Source organism: Bufo bufo, chromosome 2 (genome assembly GCF_905171765.1).
Source record: "Bufo bufo chromosome 2, aBufBuf1.1, whole genome shotgun sequence".
Classification (NCBI taxonomy): Eukaryota; Metazoa; Chordata; class Amphibia; order Anura; family Bufonidae; genus Bufo; species Bufo bufo.
This window is the reverse complement of record NC_053390.1, coordinates 588,686,263-588,708,222: the sequence shown is the minus strand read 5'-3', so window position 1 is coordinate 588,708,222 and position 21,960 is coordinate 588,686,263. Positions and strand designations below refer to the sequence as shown.

Sequence of the window (21,960 nt, the reverse complement as noted above, 5' to 3'; positions counted from 1 at the left end):
GAACAGAGCAGTAGGGAAACGGTAAGTATAGATTTCTATACAGACACTGCTGAGTGGAGGAATAAAATAAAAAATAAAAATGCGCAACCCCTTTAACTTTCAGGCGAGGAGAATTAGCATTTTGGAACTTTGTTTCCGTTTATTGTTTTCTTTGTGAAGGCATCTGGCTGCCTTTTCCTTACTTTATGTTGTACATACTAAACCTCTCCAGGATGGTGCAGAATCTCCACTGCTAAACTCAGTAGACCCAGAATATTTTCTCAGTCTAGTACATTATGAATTTCCCCTGGAGTCCTCTTCAGGTTCATTGGCCGGGCACCGTAAAAATCTGTGTTCTTCCCATGATCCTAGCCACGGGCTCTGTCCAGAAAATATATTCACCTAAACCCACAGAACACTTCCACTTATTATTTTTTCATACGAAATCTCAAGAAATATTAAACTCCCGAGCCAGAAAAAAAAACACCATGAACTTTGATATTAAATGTTGTTTTACCTCCCTTTCTTGATAAGTTCAGCGCATCTATTTTACAGCTAAAACACTAATTCAATTCTGGTTTATTTTCTTGAATAGGATATTGTGCCGGTAGATGCATCTTATGAAGTCAAAGAGCTGTATGTACCAGAGAACAAACTTCAGCTGGCAAAGACAGATGCTGAGACGTTGCCGGCGTTGGAAATAAATAAGGTGAATAGAGAGTTCTGTAGATGTATGATGAATCTGATAAAACGTGTCTGACAACTGCTGGAAAAAGAGAATGGTCAATCCGTTACAGGCTCCCAAATTTTATACGCTCCTCGATTGCATTTGTGTTCTGGGGAATCCATTCTTGTGGCTCTCTTGCTCAAGGAGCTGCATATGTACTCCATCTTTTACCCTCCATGCTGATCTTCTTCACACACTTCTTTCCTACCTCGCTCAATAGATATTTCTTTGTTTACTCCCTACTTCTCCCACCCTGGTCCCAATTTTATCCTGTTGTATTTTCTTGGATTTCCTTCTCCCTGCATGCTCCTTCCAGTTGATCTTTTGTGTCCCCCAACACAGGACATCTAGACATATCAAATTATCAGTTTGGGTGTGTCCTGAAAACAACCCCTGTCCACCCTTTACGAGACAGAATGGAGAGCCACTGTATATGCCCGACTTCTGTTAAGGTGTTGAAAGGACTCCCTTTCAACTGAATGGCTGCCATGTTATACAAAATTTCTCCTGTAGTAGCCCCTCCAGTTACATAATTTTGATATCTTTGTTGCGTCGGACCTTTTTGCAGATTAATTGTAACAAAGCCTATCCTTTTCCGCAAAATGGACAAGAATAGGACATGTTCTATATGTTTTGGGGAACTGCGGAACAGACATACGGATGTGGACAGCACGCCTGTTTTTTGCGGATCCATTGAAATGAATGGGTCCTCATCCTGTCCGCAAAACTGCAGATCGGATCCGTGTGAATGCACCCATACAGTTTTTTCTGTACTCTTTCCCTTTGAAACTGTCTGCGTAGACATATAGCTGTGGTTCACCTGATTAAAATGCTGTTTTGCTTTTGTTGATCTGAGGCTCCGCATCAGAGTTTTCTTAATATGCAGATTAGGCCTTTGCTACAATAAGTCCCTCACCATTGCTTTTGTTGCGTCCAATCTCCACTCTTTTCTGTGTCCAGATCCTCCCTAGCTGCTTTCATTGACAGGGCCAGGCAGTGGCAAAGCACTGAGGGAGGGGCTGGCCACAAAAATGAGTGCAGCCGGTGACCCCTCTTTGCACCAAAGGCCTAATTTGCATATTAAGAAAAAGTATCATAAATTGGAAATAGAGCTTCAGATCAACAAAAGAAAACCAGCATTTTAATCAGGTGAACCACAGTTATAGTTTGAAAGGTAGGTCTTTGGTCATAGTCCCTTAAATGTTTGGTCTGTTATTTACAGTACATACAGTAGTTGTGTCTGAGTGTAAGTAGCTGTACTTTCAGATTTACATTTAGGTCTAATTGTCCAAAAGATTCTATTTTGCCTCTAACTATACCTTATGTGAGAGTAAGGCTACTTTCACACTCGCTTTTGGTGCGGATCCGTCATTGATCTGCACAGATGGATCCGTTCAGATAATACAAACGTCTGCATCCGTTCAGAACTGATCCGTTTGTATTATCTTTAAGATAGCCAAGACGGATCCGTCTTGAACACCATTGAAAGTCAATGGAGGACGGATCCGTTTTCTATTGTGCCGGATTGTGTCATAGAAAACGTTTGGCTCTGCAAGCAGTGTTTTGGTGTCCGCGTCCAAAGCGGAATGGAGGCAAACTGATGCATTCTGAGCGGATCCTTTTACATTCCGAATGCATTAGGGCAAAATGCATCTGTTTTGGACCGCTTGTGAGAGCCCTGAACGGATCTCAAAAACGGAAAGCCAAAACGCCAGTGTGAAAGTAGCTTTATACTACCAGCAACTGCTGTTGCACATGTTCTGACTGGAGATGCACTAGCCTTAAAGGGGTTCTCCGGGCTCTCTTATATTGATGACCTGTCTTCAGGAGACAGCAACGGTGAGCAGGAAGATAGACGGTAGACGGCAGATGCACACTGCGTGCCATCTTCTCATACAGCTGATTGGCAGGGGTGCCGGGTGTTGGACCCCTGCCGATCTGATATTGACCACCTATCCTGAGGATAGGTCATCAATATTGGAGAGCCCGGAGAACCCCTTTAACATTGTGTACCTGCTCTTCCATCATGCTACTGTGTAAAACTCGAAAAATTAGAATATCGTGCAAAGTTCATTTATTTCAGTAATGCAACTTAAAAGGTGAAACTAACATATGAGATAGACTCATTACATGCAAAGCGAGATATTTCAATCCTTTATTTGTTATAATTTGGATGATTGTGGCTTACAGCTTATGAAACCCCAAAGTCACAATCTCAGGTGCCCTTTGCTCAGGGGATATGGATTACTTAGCTGGCTAGAGTGTGACACTTTGAGCCTAGAATATTGAACCTTTTCACAATATTCTAATTTTAGGTTGCATTACTGAAATAAATGAAAAACTTTTGCACGATATTCAAATTTTTCGAGTTTCCCCTGTATATATACGGTAGATGGATCTGGCTGTGCTTGTCAGATTGTATGATCACAGAATTTCTGCACTTCCTGAGCAGATTAAAAACACATTGAAAAACACCTAAAACTCTTGACATCTGCTTTTTATTCTCCCCCCATTGGGTCATTGCTATATATGATAGACACAAGCGCCAGAAAAATGCAAACTGGGAAGGTTTCAATAGGCTTTGGTTAAAATATTAGTTTAATGATATTGCAGTATGTAAATCGAAATGTATGTACTTTTTTTTATTTTTTTTATTACTTGTTTGAACGCCCTAATAACTACCCTGCAACTCCCATTCTGTAAGTGGAGGACTCCTAGTGGAAACAATGTATTTCTTAATATTATTAGAAAAGAATGTGATTTCCAAATCTATAAAATGCATCTGTATCAAAGGTGTTGCCCTGCAGTGGTCATTTATCACCTATCCATCACAGGAACAGATGTCGCCAGCCCCCCCATTACTCCTCACTGCATGGCTGCTGTGTACGGTATACATACACATACTGTGGTGCCTCTCCGTACACGGTATAGGACAGCGCTGTGTCTGTTAACCCCGTAAACACAGACTAGAGGGGCATGGGGTATGCTGTACTGCTCATCAATTCAAAGTCAGTGAGAGAGAATGGGCATGGGGGGCTCAAGGACCCTTTTCACTCACAGCTGTGGGGGCCCCTAGCAATCAGACATTTGTCACTTGGTCATTGCGGAGCTTTACTTAAAGGGGTTCTGCACTTTGTTTTAACTAATGATCTATCCTCTGGATAGATCATCAGCATCTGATCGGCGGGGGTCCGACACCCGGGACCACTGCCGATCAGCTGTTTGAGAAGGCAGCGGCGCGATAGCAGCGCCGCGGCCTTCTCGCTGTTTACCGCTGGCCGAGTGACGTCACGACTAGTATCAACTAGCGTGGGTGGGGCTAAGCTCTGTTCACTTGAATGGAGCTTAGCCCCACCCACGCTAGTTGATACTAGTCGTGATGTCACTGGGCCGGCGGTAAACAGCGAGAAGGCCACGACGCTGCTGGAGCGCCGCTGCCTTCTCAAACAGCTGATCGGCAGGGGTCCCGTGTGTCGGAACCCCGCCGGTCAGATGCAGCTGATCTATCCAGAGGATAGATCATCAGTTAAAACAAAGTGCAGAACCCCGTTCAATCCTTTTACTTTTTAATGATGTGTGACAAAGTTTGTGTGCAGCAATTTGTATCTAAATATCCAGATATTAAATGTCATCATTGTCCTAGTGGCTCATCATTTAATATGTATTTACTTCCCTTACACAGGTTGATATGCAGTGGGTTCAGGTATTGGCAGAAGGCTGGGGAACACCTCTTAATGGCTTTATGAGAGAAAGGGAATACCTACAGTGCCTTCATTTTGATTGTTTGTTGGATGGTAAGCAAATCCCCATTTTGTTTCTATTGCCTTTACTTTCACAGAATTCCATTTCATTTAATAGAGAAAAGTATAAATAGCAAATTTCCAAATCACTTCATTTAAAAAATATGCCTGCATCCACCTGAATAAGGCTGTGAGGTCATGGCCACTAGGTGTCTCACAGTATTATAATGATTTATAATGCTGTGTGTTCCTGCCCCACACAGGCACATAATGCTGTCAGTAAATTGCCCTATGTGTCTAATTTATTTTCTGACATGATATATATTATTGTTTTTGCTCTCTTTTAGCTAATAGGGTCTGGTTATTCCCAATAATTGGCCCAAATCTTGGCCTATGTAAAAGGACCCCAAGGTTAACTATAGTGTTCAAGGTCTGACTGAAGTAACTGAGTAGCTTTGGGGTCACGGTGGTTTGCAGCAATGCTTTTGTGTAATCTTTTCCGTTGGTGTGGGCCCATATATCTTGCTATAGTCTGTCAGTTTATAAATGCAGTGTATATATGGCACGGTCACAGTTTGAAGATGGTCTGCATGCAGCCAAATAAATGGTTCTAATTATTGATCTGTAAAGCGAGGAGCCATAAATCCTAAAGAGTGAGAATGGCAATATGTTATATATTCGGAGATTGTTTGATGTTACATTGTGAAAGACCTGAGAGATGACCTGATAGCTGTCTTTTGACATGTTATATGTAATCTGCATGTGTGTCTACAGTCCGTACTATAAATGAGTTTGCTTCCAAATGTGTTTTATGACATTTCCCTGTTTATTAGACAGATATATGGCACCGCACATTGGACTGCCTCTGTGGCGCTGTTTATTCCCTCCTTACATTAATGTTTATTGAAGGATGTAAGTCTGAGCTCCAGAATTTAGCTATATATATATATATATATATATATATATATATTATAATCTCAGTACAGACCAAAAGTTTGGACACACCTTCTCATTCAAAGAGTTTTCTTTATTTTCATGACTATGAAGGCATCAAAACTATGAATTAACACATGTGGAATTATATACATAACAAACAAGTGTGAAACAACTGAAAATATGTCATATTCTAGGTTCTTCAAAGTAGCCACCTTTTGCTTTGATTACTGCTTTGCACACTCTTGGCATTCTCTTGATGAGCTTCAAGAGGTAGTCCCCTGAAATGGTCTTCCAACAGTCTTGAAGGAGTTCCCAGAGATGCTTAGCACTTGTTGGCCCTTTTGCCTTCACTCTGTGGTCCAGCTCACCCCAAACCATCTCGATTGGGTTCAGGTCCGGTGACTGTGGAGGCCAGGTCATCTGGCGCAGCACCCCATTTTTCGGCTGACTGACGCTGATGGTCCCAACCCCATTTATAAGGCAAGAAATCCCACTTATTAAACCTGACAGGGCACACCTATGAAGTGAAAACCATTTCAGGGGACTACCTCTTGAAGCTCATCAAGAGAATGCCAAGAGTGTGCAAAGCAGTAATCAAAGCAAAAGGTGGCTACTTTGAAGAACCTAGAATATGACATATTTTCAGTTGTTTCACACTTGTTTGTTATGTATATACTTCCACATGTGTTAATTCATAGTTTTGATGCCTTCAGTGTGAATCTACAATTTTCATAGTCATGAAAATAAAGAAAACTCTTTGAATGAGAAGGTGTGTCCAAACTTTTGGTCTGTACTGTGTATAATATATATATATAGATATATATAGGCTATGGAAAAAAAATGAGGATGCAGCACTCTGTAAGTAGCGGGTTCACATATATATATATATATATATATATATATATATATATATATATATATATATATATATAATTTATAGCAATAGGGAAGAATATTCTCTAAGACTGGTCTTCATTGTATTGTTAGTAAGGTTAAACATTTTTTATTAGCTCTTTTTTCCATTTCTTTCAGGGCTCACGCACAAGGGTGTATTAGAGTCCTATACAGCCAGCAGATTTTTTTTCTGTCTGATACAATGTACTGTAGATCAGACACTTCATAAAGTCATGGCAGACCTGGAGGCCTTTATTAGACGCCAGCTTCCATGGCAATGCATTGGCACTCTCAGGGGGGATTGAGGGGCGATGGTGACAGAGGGAGTGCCTTTTCTCTGTCTAACTTCCTAGATGCCATGGTCACTCTTTACTATTGATAGTTAAAGGGAACCTGTCATGTGGATATTTGATTATAATCTAACTAATTATATACAATCATTAACTACTAAAAAGTACCTTAGATGTATTCACTTACTGGTGTGACAGATGGTTACCTCATAATATAGACACAAAGATGCCACATGCAGCATGCTAATGAGCTGATTTGAGTCCAGTGTGATGTCATTGAGTCCAGCGTTTATTTATTTAACAGCTATAGCCACTCCCCTGCCCACCTGCTGCTGATTCATATGGAAAATAACTGTCAATCAGCAGCAGGTGGGCGGGGAGAGTCAGGAGCTCATGAATATTCAGGACTCATCATTATGAGCTTGGACTTTTCAATACAAGATGTTGGCAGATTGACTGGGTCAATTTAAAGAAAGTAACCCAGCATTTTGCTAAGAGAATCAGTCACTTATTTATGTTGCCCTTAGTTAGGACACTATAAAACTGGTGACAGGTTCCCTTTAAGCTGCCAGGATTGGCGTAATCTCTGACCCCTGCCATTACAGCAGGATAACAGCTTCATTCAGGGATTCACTGGAATGGCAGTCTAGTAAATTAGATTAATTGCATAGCTCGAATCTGATCCGTTATTGTCTGAGAGATGAATGCTGCCTGGTGGTTTATCAGTCTTTTTGCATTGAAAGAAACATGCATGCTCGGCTGTTCCATGTGTATATGTTTGAAGGAAAAAGTGGTCAGCTGATCCAGCATTTCTCTGACCGCCATCTGAAGTGTACTGCTCCATGACATTACATGCTCTTGTCTTTGGACAGGGAGTTACTGACTACTCATGCAGGGCTCCAGACAAAAAAAAAATCTCAAGGAGCCATTGGCTCCTAATCTGAAAAATTTAGGAGCCAAATGAATTTTTTAGTCGCCAAATGTAAAATACATATAATTATAATAAAAAATAAAAGACTTGTCTGGCTACAGTGCGGGTAAAGCGGACTGGGGTGACGTTACGCAGTCCTGCATGCTGCCCAGGTGTGGCATGGCACAGTAGGGCCCATCCCTTGCGGCTCTTCAGCGTACGGGGCCCCAGTGAACACTGAACAGACGCGTCCACTCTGGGGTACACCTGAACCCCTACTACTTTGGTGTAAGAGCGGCTCAGCCCCAGCTACGGCCCCAGCTGGCTGAGCAAGGCCTACAGCTGAGCCCATATCCGGTAGTTATCCAGGCAGTTAAAGAGAAGAGCAGACTTCATGGGCACCCTTGTAGGGAGGCTTCCAGTAGGGCCCCTTGGGTTTGTAGTAGGGGGGCTGTAGCCGGTAAGTGGGCCCATAGTTTGGGAAGGGCGGGTGCATGATCAGAGTCCTGCAAGGAGCAGGTGGGCTGCGCGGCTGCCCCTTATATCAGCCTAACGTTACTTTAACGACCGGCAGCCTTAACACTTCACTGCCAGCCACACCTGAGCCTCCCCAGCGTGGTGGCATCTTTGCATCGTAGGCTGTACAAATGGCAGAGTGCTCCCTCATACCGCTGCACGTGTGCCAACTGATGGAACTGGTCACAATCACACTTATCAGGCTCACACCAGAAAAGGTTCCCCCCCACTTTAGCATAAAAGAGATGTGCAGAGAAAGTTAGGTAGGTAGGTAGGCGGGGGGAATACTGGGCAGCAGCAGCAATTAGCAAGTGGTGAGGTGATCATCAGTCATCTCACCACTTGCTAATGTTAAGTATGTAAAGGGTTAATAGGAGCCCCGCGCTGGTCAAGACACTAAAAAGCCAGTGAACCATATCTCTTTCAAAAGTCTTAGGAGGAGGAGATAACCTCCAGGAGATAACCACTCCTCCTACTAAGCAAGGACTATTGAAAGAGATATGGTTCACTGGCTTTTTAGTGTCTTGACCAGCGGCTCCTATTAACCCTTTTATTCCCTTATTAAGAATGTTTGTGAGCCCAGGCAGGGAGCACCAGCAGCGGCCCCCTGAGTGTTATCAGGGTTGTAAAGACGATAAGGATTAGCCTTTATCAGCGGCAGCGCAGGGGTGACTGTGACAGTCTGTGGATTGTTAAGTATCCGCTTCTCAAGCTAACCTCTGTTCTATGGAGCGGCTCCCTGTCTTCATGACTCTGAAGCTGCTGCTGTGTTCAGCGCGGGAGAATGGGGGTGTGAGAGGAGCATCCAATGGTACAGCAGCACACTGATACTGACCAATCAGCAGCCTCCTCTCTAATAACAGAGCTCTATACTGTGCGGAGCTCTGTTATTGGATTGCCGCCTGCCTGCTGGATGAAATGCCTTTCTTCTTAAAGCGGCAGAGCAGCGGAGGGTCTAGGCGCAAATGGCGACAAGACTACAAAGTCTTGTCGCCATTTTGCAATTCTAAGTCGCATTGGCGACCATTTTGGTCGCCATCTGGAGCCCTGCCATGTGTTTTAGGCCTAGATGTGTGTTATATGTACTGGCAGATTACATGAGGCCTTCAGTTGGATACACTTTCGGATTGACAATAGTATCATACAGCACTGTTTTTTGTTTTACAGATACTTTATACCTATCTCTTTTATTTTCATACGCTGCAGATAATATATATTTCCTTCTGTGAAGTTGGCAACAGGATATTTTTACTTCCCACATTTGCTCCATTTTTCTTTTGATTTGTCACATCAAAAGCAGATTGTAATCCTTGTAAAAGCCACTTTACAGTAAAAGTAGATGAGGTCAGATGTGAAGAGATTTTATTCTTGCACAGTAAAACTCTTCTGACACATCATTTCTTCTTTTTTGATTATCTGGGGAAGCAACTTGCCCTGATTCTTTGGACGTGACACACTAATGTTTAGTATGTGTCATATTGTGATATCAAAAGCATTTAAAAATTGGCAATAGTAGCGTCAATCCTAGTGACCAGCATTCTGGAGAATTGACTTAGTTTGTGGTGTTCTTTAGTAAAGTGTCTACCATTTGAAAATACAAAAATTCCAGTAAAATTAAAAAAATTGGCAGTTGTGGGCAGTCATTTTTTTGTCAAGTTTTCCAAAGCTGGTTCTTCATGTTCAGGTTTTTTTTAATGCAGTTTTTTTTTAATCCAAAGCCAGAGGTGGATCATAAACGGAGAATATGTATAATAGTGTTCTCCTCTTATTGAATCCATTCCTGGCCTTGGCTTCAAAACCTGGATATACTAACCCGTCCTAAATTAAATCTAGGCTGCCAATGCACATTCAGGTTTTGATCAGGCTTTGTTCAGGACTTTGATGCAGTTTTTGAAGCTGAAACCAGGAGTGGATTAGAAAAAGAGAAGTGGAATTTCCCTTTACAATCCACAGTTGACTTTGCCTTCAGGACAACCTGATCTAAATCTGAGCATGTACTGGCACCCATCAGCCATAACATTATAACTAAGAGAAAGGAAATAACATTGATTATCTGGTTATGATAAAAATGATGTTAACGAATGGGATATATTAGGTAGCAAGTGAACAGCCCGTGTATAGGAAGTGGGGAAAATGGGTAAGGATCTAAACGACTTTGACATGGGCCAAATTGTGTTGGTTAGACAACTGGGTCAGAGCATCTCCACAACGGTAGGTTTGTGTGGTGTTTGTGGTATGCAGTGGTCAGTAGTTACCAAAAGTGGTCCAGGTGAAAACAGCTAGTAAACAGACAACACGGTCATGGACACCCAAGCTTTAGCAATACATAGTGAGATCAAAGGCTAGTGTGTGTATTCTGGTCCCACAGAACAGCTGCTGTTGCCCAAATGCTGAAAATGCAAGGGTTTTAGCGATGTAAAGATGTCAGAAGACACAAGGCCTCACAGCTTGCTGCATATGGAGCTGCTTAGCCACAGAAGTGTCAGATTGCCTATGCTGACCCCACTCCACAGCCAAAAATGTGTACAATGGGTGCGTAAGCTTCAGAACTGGAGAATGGAAGAAGGCAACCTGATAATCATTTGAACAGCGTGAGTGCATACCTGGGAAGAAGATGTCACCTGGATGCACTTAGGGTTCTTGCGATAATAAAATTTTGATTTGATTTCGATACCATAAAAAAGTATTGAGATACTCGATACCATTCGATACCATGCGAAAAAACACCAAAAAGCCGCTTGCATTCAGCATTTAAAAAAATGGCGAATCGCGCAGTTTTAATTTTAATAATTTTTTTTCTGTTCCGGCATTCACCGTATAGGAGATTTTTTTCTATTTTAATAGTTTGGACTTTTCGGACGTGGCGATATGTGATATGTTTATTCATTGTTTATATATTTTATATGTAAAATTGGGAAAGGAGGTGATTTATACTTAATAATTAGTTTTTTTTAATTTTATTTAATAACTATTAGCCCCCTTAGGGCTACAACCTGGGATCTTTTCATCCCTTGTCCTATTCACCTTAATAAATCTCTATTAGGGTGAACAGGACCTCACACTCTTCCTGCTGCCCTGTGCATAGTGCACACAGCAGCAGGGAGCTGACCATGGCAGCCAGGGCTTCAGTAGCATCCTGGCTGCCATGGCAACCAATCAGAGCACACTGCTGGGGCCCTGATCAGAAGCTGCCACTGCCACCAATGAGGAGGGGAGCTGACCCTGTGGCCACTGCCACCAATGATTTTAATACTGAGGGTTGAGGGGGGGGGCGCACTGCGCCACCAATGATTTTAATAGTGGGGGAGGGGACGGAACTGCGCCACCAATGTTTTTAATAGTGGGGAGGGGTGTGCACTGCGCCACCAATGATAATTGACCTTTAATAAGGAGGCGGGTGCCGGCAACACATAGCTGGGAGCTGCCATCAGCGGCAGTTAACCCATTAGGTGCTGCACCTGAGGGGTTAACTGCCGCTGATCGCGGCTATGTGATTCTGCTGCCGGCACCTGTATTTGTATTAAACGTTAACTTTCATTGGTGGCGCAGTGTGCCCGCCCCTCTCTCTCTTCTTATTCGCAGCAGCAGCACAGGGGGGAGGGAGGGAGAGAGTAACTCCTTCTCCCCTGAGCTGCTGAGAGCACGGTGAGCGCTGACAGCAGCGCGGTCATGTTCTCTGATACTTGGCTGCGCTACTGAGCAGCCTAGTATCAATAAATGTCAAGTCCTGGTATAGTATCGATACTAGGACAAAAGTATCGATTAGGTATCGATATTTTGATACCCGCAACAACCCTAGATGCACTATGTGAGGTATGCAAGCTGGCAGAGGCAGTTTAATGCTCTGGGCAATCATCTGTTGGGAATCCTTAGATCCTGGCATGTGGTTGTTACATTGTTGAAGCCCACTTACATCACAACGATATTCATAGCCTCTTTCAGCTGGATAATGCGCCCTGCCACACTGTAAAAATTGTTAAGGAGTGGTTTGAGGAACGTAACAAAGAATTCTTGGTGTCCACTTAGCCTATGAATACCCCAGATTATAGTCCAATCAAACCTCCATGGGAAATATTGGAAAAACATGTCCAATCCATGGAGACTAGGGATGAGCGAACTTCATATTTTGAAGTTCGTGTTGGGGTATATGCTGAATTACGTTATGGATTCCGTTACCACGGACCATAGCCCAATTCCATGATGGAATGCCTTTAGAGGCATTCCGTTATTCATTCCGTCATAATAGAAAACGATGGCATGCATAATGGATCCGTCCCGTTTTCGTTATGCTGGAGTCATGGAATTGCGTTATGGTCCGTGGTAACGGAATCCATAACGCAATTTAGCATATACCTGAACACGAACTCGGACTTCAAAATATCAAGTTCGCTCATCCCTAATGGAGACCCCACATTGCAACTTACAGGGCATAGAATCTGCTCTAGCCCTCTTAGTGCCAGATACCAGAGGACAACTTCTGAGGTGGTGAGGTAATGACATGGAGAAGGTTACTTTCTGTGCCTACATCATTTTTTAGGAAAGGGCAGATATAACTATCCTAGCTTTGCCTACACCTATGCTATTTTATTATGAATTGCATATGTTGGATTTAGCAGTTATGTCATGCATTTAATTTCTTTTTCCACAGGGGGTGTCATCAACTTATCTGTGCCCATTGTGCTGACAGCAACCGATGAGGACAAGCAAAGACTCGATGGCTGCACAGCTTTTGCACTGGTTTATGAAGGAAGGCGAGTAGCCATTCTGCGTCATCCAGAGTTTTATGAGCACAGGAAAGAGGAGAGATGTGCCCGGCAATGGGGGACAACCTGTAAGGAGCACCCATATATTAAGGTCCGAATTAAATATTTCATCGTTGTTTCTTTTGATCGCCAGCATAACGCATTGGACAATTTAAAGCTGTCATATACATGACATGAAATGCCTGGATATCTTTTGAGCAATATATGTCCTCCGGAAATGAGTTGCTTTAACCAGCAGAGGGTGCTCTTGCAGTATTTTTCATGCACCTTACCTGCATGACAGGCGATTAAATAACTCTTCAAGCTGACAAGGGAATGTATATATTTCATCATATTAATTTGACTGGATCAAGTCAGGACATCAGTAGCTAATCGGCATACTGCTAAAGCATTTGTAGTTAAGAAATGCATGACCACAATGTTATAGATAGAGGCACTTTTATGATATATGAAAATCATACTGTTCTTTAAATATTTTAAAGCTTGTTTGACTGAAAAATATTTTTTCTCCTGTTTATCTGTGGCTCAACGTGCACTTAGTTATGTTGTTTTTAAAATTGCACAATGTAGTTGTTTGTAGTGTACCTAAACTTTTATAAAGTTTTTTTTAAACTGTTTTACAAATGCCCTAAATATAATTTGTAATATATTTTATTTACTGTTTTACTAGAAAAACAGGCCTCCGAAGTTCGGGCCTTTCTATAGCACAAAGGGAATCCTTGCGTTGTAGCCATGTATGTGGTGTTGGATTCTAATTTCTGCAATGAGCATCTACTGGCAAAGCACAGATCGCTGCACCCATCTGTGCCCACTCCACATAAACCTCTGCATAGCACATTGGTGCAGGATACCCCGCACTGATATGTTATGCCAGGCTTTAGTAGACCAAGGACAGGCAGGAGCAGCGACGTGCTATATGGAATTTCAGGCTGTCCTCACTTCACTAAAGCCTGACGGTGTATGGATTCTGTATGCGTTGCAGTGAAAAGTTCTATTGAATAGCGTGAACTTATTTAACTAGTTAAAAAAAAAATAATCCATTAATAAGATATAGACAGTTTAAAAAATCTTTATAAAAGTTTAGGTACACTGCTTGTTTTATTCTTTTTATAGAATAACTAAGCATATTTAAAAATGCTGGATATGTCCTAAAAACAATTTAGCAATATACTTTATTAGGGCTGCAGCTAACGATTGTTTGAATAATCGATTAGTTGTCGCTAATTTCATCGATTAATCGGGGAAAAAACACCAAAATGACAAAAAAATGGGGTTTATATGATTGTACTTAAAAAATAATGTTCAAAAGCCATATTAAAACAAATTTAGGAGTTACATAATTATAAAAAAATTTGCATTACAATGTAAAAAAGACAAGTTATGGGGGATCTGTGGATGACACTATTATGGGGGATCTGTGGATGGCACTGTTATGGGGGGGGGGGGGGAATCTGTGGATGGCACTATATAGCATCTGATGCTATATGTGCCATCCACAGATCCCCCTCCCCATAACGGTGCCATCCACAGATCCCCCTCCTCATAACAGTGCCATCCACAGATCCCCCTCCCCATAACAGTGCCATCCACAGATCCCCCTCCCCATAACAGTGCCATCCACAGATCCCCCTCCCCATAACAGTGCCATCCACAGATCCCCCTCCCCATAACAGTGCCATCCACAGATCCCCCTCCCCATAACAGTGCCATCCACAGATCCCCCTCCCATAACAGTGCCATCCACAGATCCCCCTCCCCATAACAGTGCCATCCACAGATCCCCCTCCCATAACAGTGCCATCCACAGATCCCCCTCCCCATAATAGCCGCGGCCCTGCCGCTCACAGCAGTAGACTATTCTGGCAGTAACTTTTACTTCAACTTTAAATCAGTGCATCTTTATTACCTGACTATGAAGCTCCAGTAACGGGCAGAGCGGGCGGCGGCGTAACGTCACTCATGTGACGCGCCTGCTCCATCCACTTTATGAATGAAGCAGGCGGAGCAGGCGCGTCACGTGAGTAAGTGACGTTACACTGCCGCCCCCTCAGCCTTTTACTGGAGCTTCATTGTCAGGTAATAAAGATGCGCTGATTTAAAGTTGAAGTAAAAGTTACTGCCGGTTAATGACCCCCAGGCATATCGCCTGACCGCCCGCATAGCAACGAATCGGCCGATTATTCGATAACTGGATTCGTTGACAATAAATCCCGTTATCTAATATGATCAATAGCAGCTCTATACTTTATTTATGTGTTTTGCTTTTGTAATAGAGAAATAGCCATCTGAACTTGTCTTCTACTGAGCGCGAAGCGGAAAGCTCTCCTGTAACGATGTGCTGCTATTCAGAGCTTTTAATACAATACAGGAGCCTGCTCAGCCAAATCCTGGCATAGCACGTCTGTAAGTGCCGTACCAGGATTGAGCAAAGATCAGGGGGCACAGGCAGGAGCAGCGATCCATACACAGCCCTCGCTGTGGCCTCCCTCCACAGTACAGTGGAATTCGTACACACATACACATACACATGTTAGAGGTGTACAAATGTAGTGTTTTTACAGCACTTGGGAGAAGACGTTCAGATGCATCTTTCTCTATTAAAAAAGCAAAACACAAAGTTTAGTGCAAATTCTTTTTTAGGACATTTCCAGTATTTAAATAAAGTTTGTTAAAAGTTTAGTTACTCTAAAAATACAACCCCAATTCCAAATAAAATTGGGTCACTGTGTAAAATATAAATTAAAAGTAGAATACAATGATTTGCAAATCTGATAGACCCATGTTTTATTCACAGTAGATCATAGAACACATATCAGATTGTATTTTACCATTTCATAAAACAAATTGACTCATTTAGAACTTGATGGCAGCAACTCTTCTCATAAAAGTTGGTGCAGGCCATGCCTTATCTACCATTGTGTAGCACCCTATCTTATTTTAACAGCAGTCTGTAAATGTCTGGGAAGTGAGGAGACTAAATGCTGGAGTTTTGGGAATATTTTCCCATTGTTGTCTGATGTAGGATTCTCGCTGCTCAACAGTCCTGGGTCTTTTTTGCTGGATTTTTGTAAACATGATGCAGCAGATGTTTTCTGTTGGTGAACAGCTGGACTGCTGGTAGCCCAGTTCAGCAACCGGACTCTCCGTCTGCAAAGCCATGAGGTCGTGATGGCTGCAGCATGTGGTTTAGTTTCTCTGGATGGGAGCATATGTTGTTCTAAAACCTCAATATACTGTTCAGCATTGATAGTGCCTTTCCAGATGTGTAAGCTGCCCATGCCATAGGCACTAATGCGACTCCATGCCTTCAGAGATGCAGGCTTTTGAACTCTGGGCTGATAACAAGCCTGATGGTTCCTCTCCTCCTGAATCTGCAGAGCATTGTGTCATCTGCCAGTTTTCCATTTTGCCTCAGTCCATTTTATATAAGCTTTGGCCTAGCCAAAATAGCAGTGTTTTTGGGTCATGTGACATATGGTTTCTTCTTTGAATGATAAGACATTAACTTGCATTTGTGGATGGCATGGCGAACTGTTCACAGACCATGATTTCAGGAAGTGTTACTGAGCCCATGCAATGATTTCCAGCACAGAATCATGCCTGTTTTTAACGGAGTGGCGTCTGAGGGCTCGTAGATCACAATCATCGGCCTTGTCCCTTGCACACATGGATTTCTCCCCATCATTTCTTCTGAAAGATTCTGCTTCTCTAACATGCTCTTTTTGTACCCAGTCATGTGACTTAGTAGCATGTTGCTCCTCCAGCTGTTTTATTAATACCACTTTTCCAGTCTTTCGTTACCCCTGTCACAACTTTGTTGTGTTGTGTTGTGAAGAAAAATTTGATTCGGCCGCTTCGCTGAAGTTCCTCAAGAAATTACATTTGTTACAGATTAATTTGTCATGAATTGCTAGAAATCAGGTATATCCAAGCCACTCTGCATTAGGGTACGGTTTGACAGAGCAGCCGTGCTGCTAGTGTGTTGCGCCCATGCTGCAATGAAGAACCCCACAGCCAATTAGCCCATATCTGCCTTTCATTTAATAATGAAGACCGCACTGTATAGTCGGTCTTCATTGTTAATGGCCGCGTGGCACCTTTAATGCTCCTTTAAATAGGGGCTGTTGCTATTATGGGGTTTGGCTGGTTAGGTAAGGGCACAATATGCATATTATTGACTGCAATCTTGTGCAGGTTATTTGACAGTAAACACTGAATAATAATCAGCTCTGGCATACATAGAAACATAGAATGTGTCGGCAGATAAGAACCATCTAGTCTGCCCAATATACTGAGTACTATGGATAGCCCCTGGTCCTATCTTATATGAAGGATGGCCTTATTCCTATCCCATGCATGCTTAAACTCCTTCACTGTATTTGCATGCACCACTTTTGCAGGAAGGCTATTCCATGCATCCACTACTCTCTCAGTAAAGTAGTAGTTCCTGATATTACTTTTAAACCTTTGCCCCTCTAATTTAAAACAATGTCCTCTTGTAGCAGTTTTTCTTCTTTTTAAATATTCTCTCCTCTTTTACCGTGTTTATGTATTTAAAAGTTTCTATCATATCCCCTCTGTCTCCTCTTTCTTCCAAGCTATACATGTTAAGGTCCTTTTAATCTTTCCTGGTAAGTTTTATCCTGCAATCCATGTACCAGTTTAGTAGCTCTTCTCTGAACTCTCTCCAAAGTGTCAATATCCTTCTGGAGATATGGTCTCCAGTACTGCGCACAATACTCCAAATGAGGTCTCACTAGTGCTCTGTAGAGCGGCATGAGCACCTCCCTCTTTCTACTGGTAATGCCTATCCCTATACACCCATGCATTCTGCTAGCATTTCCTGCTGCTCTATGACATTGTCTGCCTACCTTTAAGTCTTCTGAAATAATGACCCCTAAATCCCTTTCCTCAGATACTGAGGTTAGGACTGTATCACAGATTTTATATTCTGCTCTGGGGTTTTTACGACTAAGTCTAGATAAGTCTACTGCACCTCCGCCATCTATTATTATTTTAGTCACCCAATCAAAAAAATTAACAAATCATGATCTCCCTGAAGTAAACCCATGCTGTTTTTCATCTTTCAATCCATGGGATTTTAGATGTTCCACAATCCTCTCCTTAAGTATGGTTTCCATTAATTTCCCCACTATTGATGTCAGGCTTACTGGCCTATAGTTGCCCGATTCCTCCCTACTACCTTTCTTGCGAATGGGAACAACATTTGCTAATTTCCAATACCCACTTCTCCAACCCCAGCGCTCTCCTGCCCTACAGGTGAGAGCTCTTCTGCCTTCTACTTTTTTTCTCCTTTTCCACATCATCTAATGTTGATGATAATATGTAATCAGGAACATCCATCTACTCCTCTCTCTGCATCTTTCTAACTTTTCTAGGAAGTAAAGCCAGCAAAAGATGAGACTGGTCATCATTAAGACCTGGCCCCCCTATGGGGTGGAGACTGGATGGTTTTGTTTGGCAGCGAGGGATGAGTGTTTCATAGGGCTGTGACACCCCAGGGGATGGCTATCTACAGAATGGCTGGCTGCACGGCATTATGGGTGATCTTGCATTCCCGGGCTTGTCTACTCAACACATTTTAGGAAAACCTGTATACTAACTCTAGCAATCAAAGAGTGGTTCGAGAGTGGTCCTCTGGGAGTAACATACAGTACACAAGAGTGATGAGAGCAGGTATTATTATCTTTTAAGCTTGTGACCCGATGACTAAAGAGTTCCTGTTAACCCTTATCTGACTGATAATAAGTAGAAAATACTATCCATAGTTCCTGTGGGAAGAGCCGCTCTGGGCCCTAAAAGTCTGCTTTAATTAAGTGATACACTGTACAGACTAAGAGGGCATTTTATGGGCGTTTATTGATTCTTATGGAGTGGTGTTAGCAAATTAAATGCAAATAAAGTACAAATTAATTGACTACGGTACATTAGAAAATATGGCTATTTTTTATCTAATTGGTGAAATAGAAAAATGAATATGCTGGGTACAGAAACCAGTTGGTGCTTTTATTTTCCAATGCGCTCTGGAAAATGGAGATGTGATCGCATGGTTTTTCCATTGCACTAGTTTTCATAGAGAATTGTGGATTTTTCTTTTGGTTTGCTGCAGATGGTGATGGAAAGTGGAGAATGGTTGGTGGGCGGAGACCTGCAAGTCCTCGACCGCATTTATTGGGGTGATGGATTAGATCAGTACAGGCTTACTCCAGCTGAACTGAAGCAAAAGTTTAAAGATCTGAATGCGGGTAAGTTTATGGTCTTTTTGCCTGTTATTTTATACAGTGCCAAGTAAAAGACAGAAACATGTTCGAAATTTTAAAATGATTATCCCCGTTCTTTTGAATACAATAAAATATATAATGGCTTGTAATGATGTCCATCCTGACTGAAATATACTTACGTTTTACCTTTCGTTAATCATTATTTTATGCATATGTGACCACTTCAACAAAAAGGCATTTTTGCAAAGTCTTTGCTTTTTCCATTACTTTAAGAACTCTGTTTCTCATCAGTTTTGTAAAATGCGATTGATGTTTTACTGGTGAAATCTACTTTTTTCTTTATCAGTATGCTCTCTTACAGGCTAGAATCCGCTTTACCATTTTGTGTAGCGTGAAAATTGCATTGAAAGCCTCTTGGTGATGATTTTCCAACTTTCACACTTCTTGCAAATGTCTCCTCTGCTTCCATAAAGCTTTACTGGTCCCTCTGCTACTAAACATTTGCCTGTAGCTAATTTCACATGTTCTTAACTAACAATGTGAAAATGCATATACTGAATATAGTTTTTTTTTTTTTTTATTAAATGAGAGTTGATGCTTACAGAAATGATAGTTATATGTTTTATTGTGAAGACAAAGATCTATTGAAACCTCTTTGAGGCAACCACTCAAAACTGCAGTAAAAAAGGACTTCTAGTGGATGGTCAAGTCAAAGAAAAGGCCACTGTGGCAAAATTGAAAATCTAGTCTACATGGAGTGGTCTTGTCAAAGATTGTATTTTGGAGAGAGTTTGCAGTACATTATACCTCATAATGGCCCCTATTGTTCCAAGTTACGTTACAGGGGAAGGTTCGATAACTGAATCAGGAATGTACTGTGCTCAAACTTTAAATATGTTATCCATGTTTTAAAGATTTTAATCCTTAAAGGGGTTGGCCACTTTCTGGCTACTGTGGACCAATGTGTATGCAAGATGATCATATGACACTTACTAATATAGCCATTGTTGATTTTCTGTGCCGTTTGCTATATTTCATAAGTCGTTTCCCCTTGTTGGGCAAATCTTCTGTGCTGTCCACACAGGAGATCTGTCCATAAGATGGCAGCTGATGATGGGTCATGTGGCCAGGCAAAAACAAGATAAATGATTGTTTTCGATTACCATAGTTAAAAGAAAACCCCCAAAAAAACAGCATTCAACCGCTTTTTTATTTTATAACATAACATTGGTCCACTGTGGAAACCACAGACATAGTGAAAATGAAACTCCAATTTGTTTTTGTAAAACAGAAGAGAATATAAGGCATATTCCGTCACAGCAAACTGGGGAGAAAGACTGGTAAATAAAAACTGCAAGTAAAAGACATTCAACGTTATAAAAGAGACCTTAAAGAAGTAACAAACTAAAATTGAAAACCTTGAGCCAGCCACATGTCCATCCGTCCAAGAGCCAAGAACAATAGTGTCTCCCATGCTATGTTCATATCCAAATACCAGTTGGTACTGTATACAGTACTGATTGGTTAGTGTCAGCGACACCCCTACTCCAAACTGGTAATACCCATCTGGACCTTCATTGCAAGTGGCTAGCAATTAATTCATACATTCTAGCAGGAATAATAAAGGAATAGCACCTCACTAAGTCATAAGAATAGATGCTCGATCATTGTTATGACGTGGAGAATGCAAGTAATTGGTAAAACAAACGTCAAGAAGGTTACTCTGTAAGTGCTTGATTGGCGGGGGTCTTGGCTGCTCTGGATCCTGATGATTATGGGGAATCATTCTGTATTCCCCTGTCTGAATGTTGCAGAAGTCGCGTACGTGTGCTGCTGTTCGATTCAACTCTATGGGACTGCCGGAGACTGCAGAGTACATGTGTTTTGGCTATCTTATGCGGTTCCATATAGTTGTACTGGGTGGCAGGGCACATGTTTGTCCACCATTGCATTCAAACAGGAAACACAAAAGCTCCATTCTCATGATTGGTAGGGGCCCCAACAGTCGTCCCCGGCTGATCAGACACTTATCTCCTATCCTGTGTACAGGGAATACGTGTTTGTAATGGAATAATCCCTTTAAAACACCATTGTTTTAACTGTAAAACCTTGATCCAGGAAAAATCCTCAGAATTTTTGAAGACCGCACCTTGATAGATCGACTTTTCACTTGCAACTAACATTTTTCTTTAATGTGACCTTTGGATCTGCTTTATTAGGGAATGGCCTAGTTATTAAAATATAAAACTATTTTTGGTGATTTGGGAGAGCATGGCAGTGATGTGTGTGCTCCAAATCGGCTCATTTCAAGCGAATGAGACAGAACAGAGCTCAGCTGCAGTATTCTGCACATAATGTGAATACGGTACAGCTTTCCGCACAACCTTAAACAAAGGTCGGTCAAACCTTCAATAGTAACAGACAGAGTACAATCGAGGGCACAATTCTGTGGTTAAGAGAATCATCCAGTATTCATAAAAGGTAAATCATTATAGTTTATGGAATCTTCTTAAAGAGAGCCCGTCACCTCTCCTATGCTGCGCTCGTTGAAGGCACCGTAGTATAGTGACAAACCCACTGATTTCAGCAGGCGGTCACTTCTGGGCTAGCATGCAGTGCTGTGTGGAACCTGAAGTATGGAGGCGACCAGCACTGGGTCTACAATTTTCTCCATTTAAACGGGACCTGTCACCTCTTCTGTGCTGCCCTCGCTTCGGGCAGCATAGTATAGTGACAGACCCACTGATTCCCATCAGGCCATCATTTCTGAGGTAGCATTTAGTAATTTTACAGTACTGACAGGCCAAACCTTATAGTGTGCTCCAGTGCTATAAGGAAGATGAGTATGATGAGACTTGTGGTCCTGCCCTCCCCAGCCTCCTGTCCACAACAGGTGTTTTTCCTGTTACGCATAGGAAAGAAGACTGCCAGTCATGGTCAGGAGGCAGCGGAGGGCAGAACCA

General features: G+C 42.0%; 1 protein-coding gene across 1 annotated transcript in view; it reads left to right on the top strand.

The window, feature by feature from the left end:
• The window catches only part of PAPSS1 (3'-phosphoadenosine 5'-phosphosulfate synthase 1), a 147,530-nt gene that overhangs the window by 83,030 nt on the left and 42,540 nt on the right, over nt 1–21,960 (top strand). Inside the window, exons 6-9 of the mRNA XM_040418266.1 lie at nt 575–688; nt 4,389–4,500; nt 12,641–12,846; nt 18,886–19,021. Coding sequence (XP_040274200.1) covers nt 575–688; nt 4,389–4,500; nt 12,641–12,846; nt 18,886–19,021 — 568 coding nt within the window. The remainder of the gene's footprint in view (nt 1–574; nt 689–4,388; nt 4,501–12,640; nt 12,847–18,885; nt 19,022–21,960) is intronic.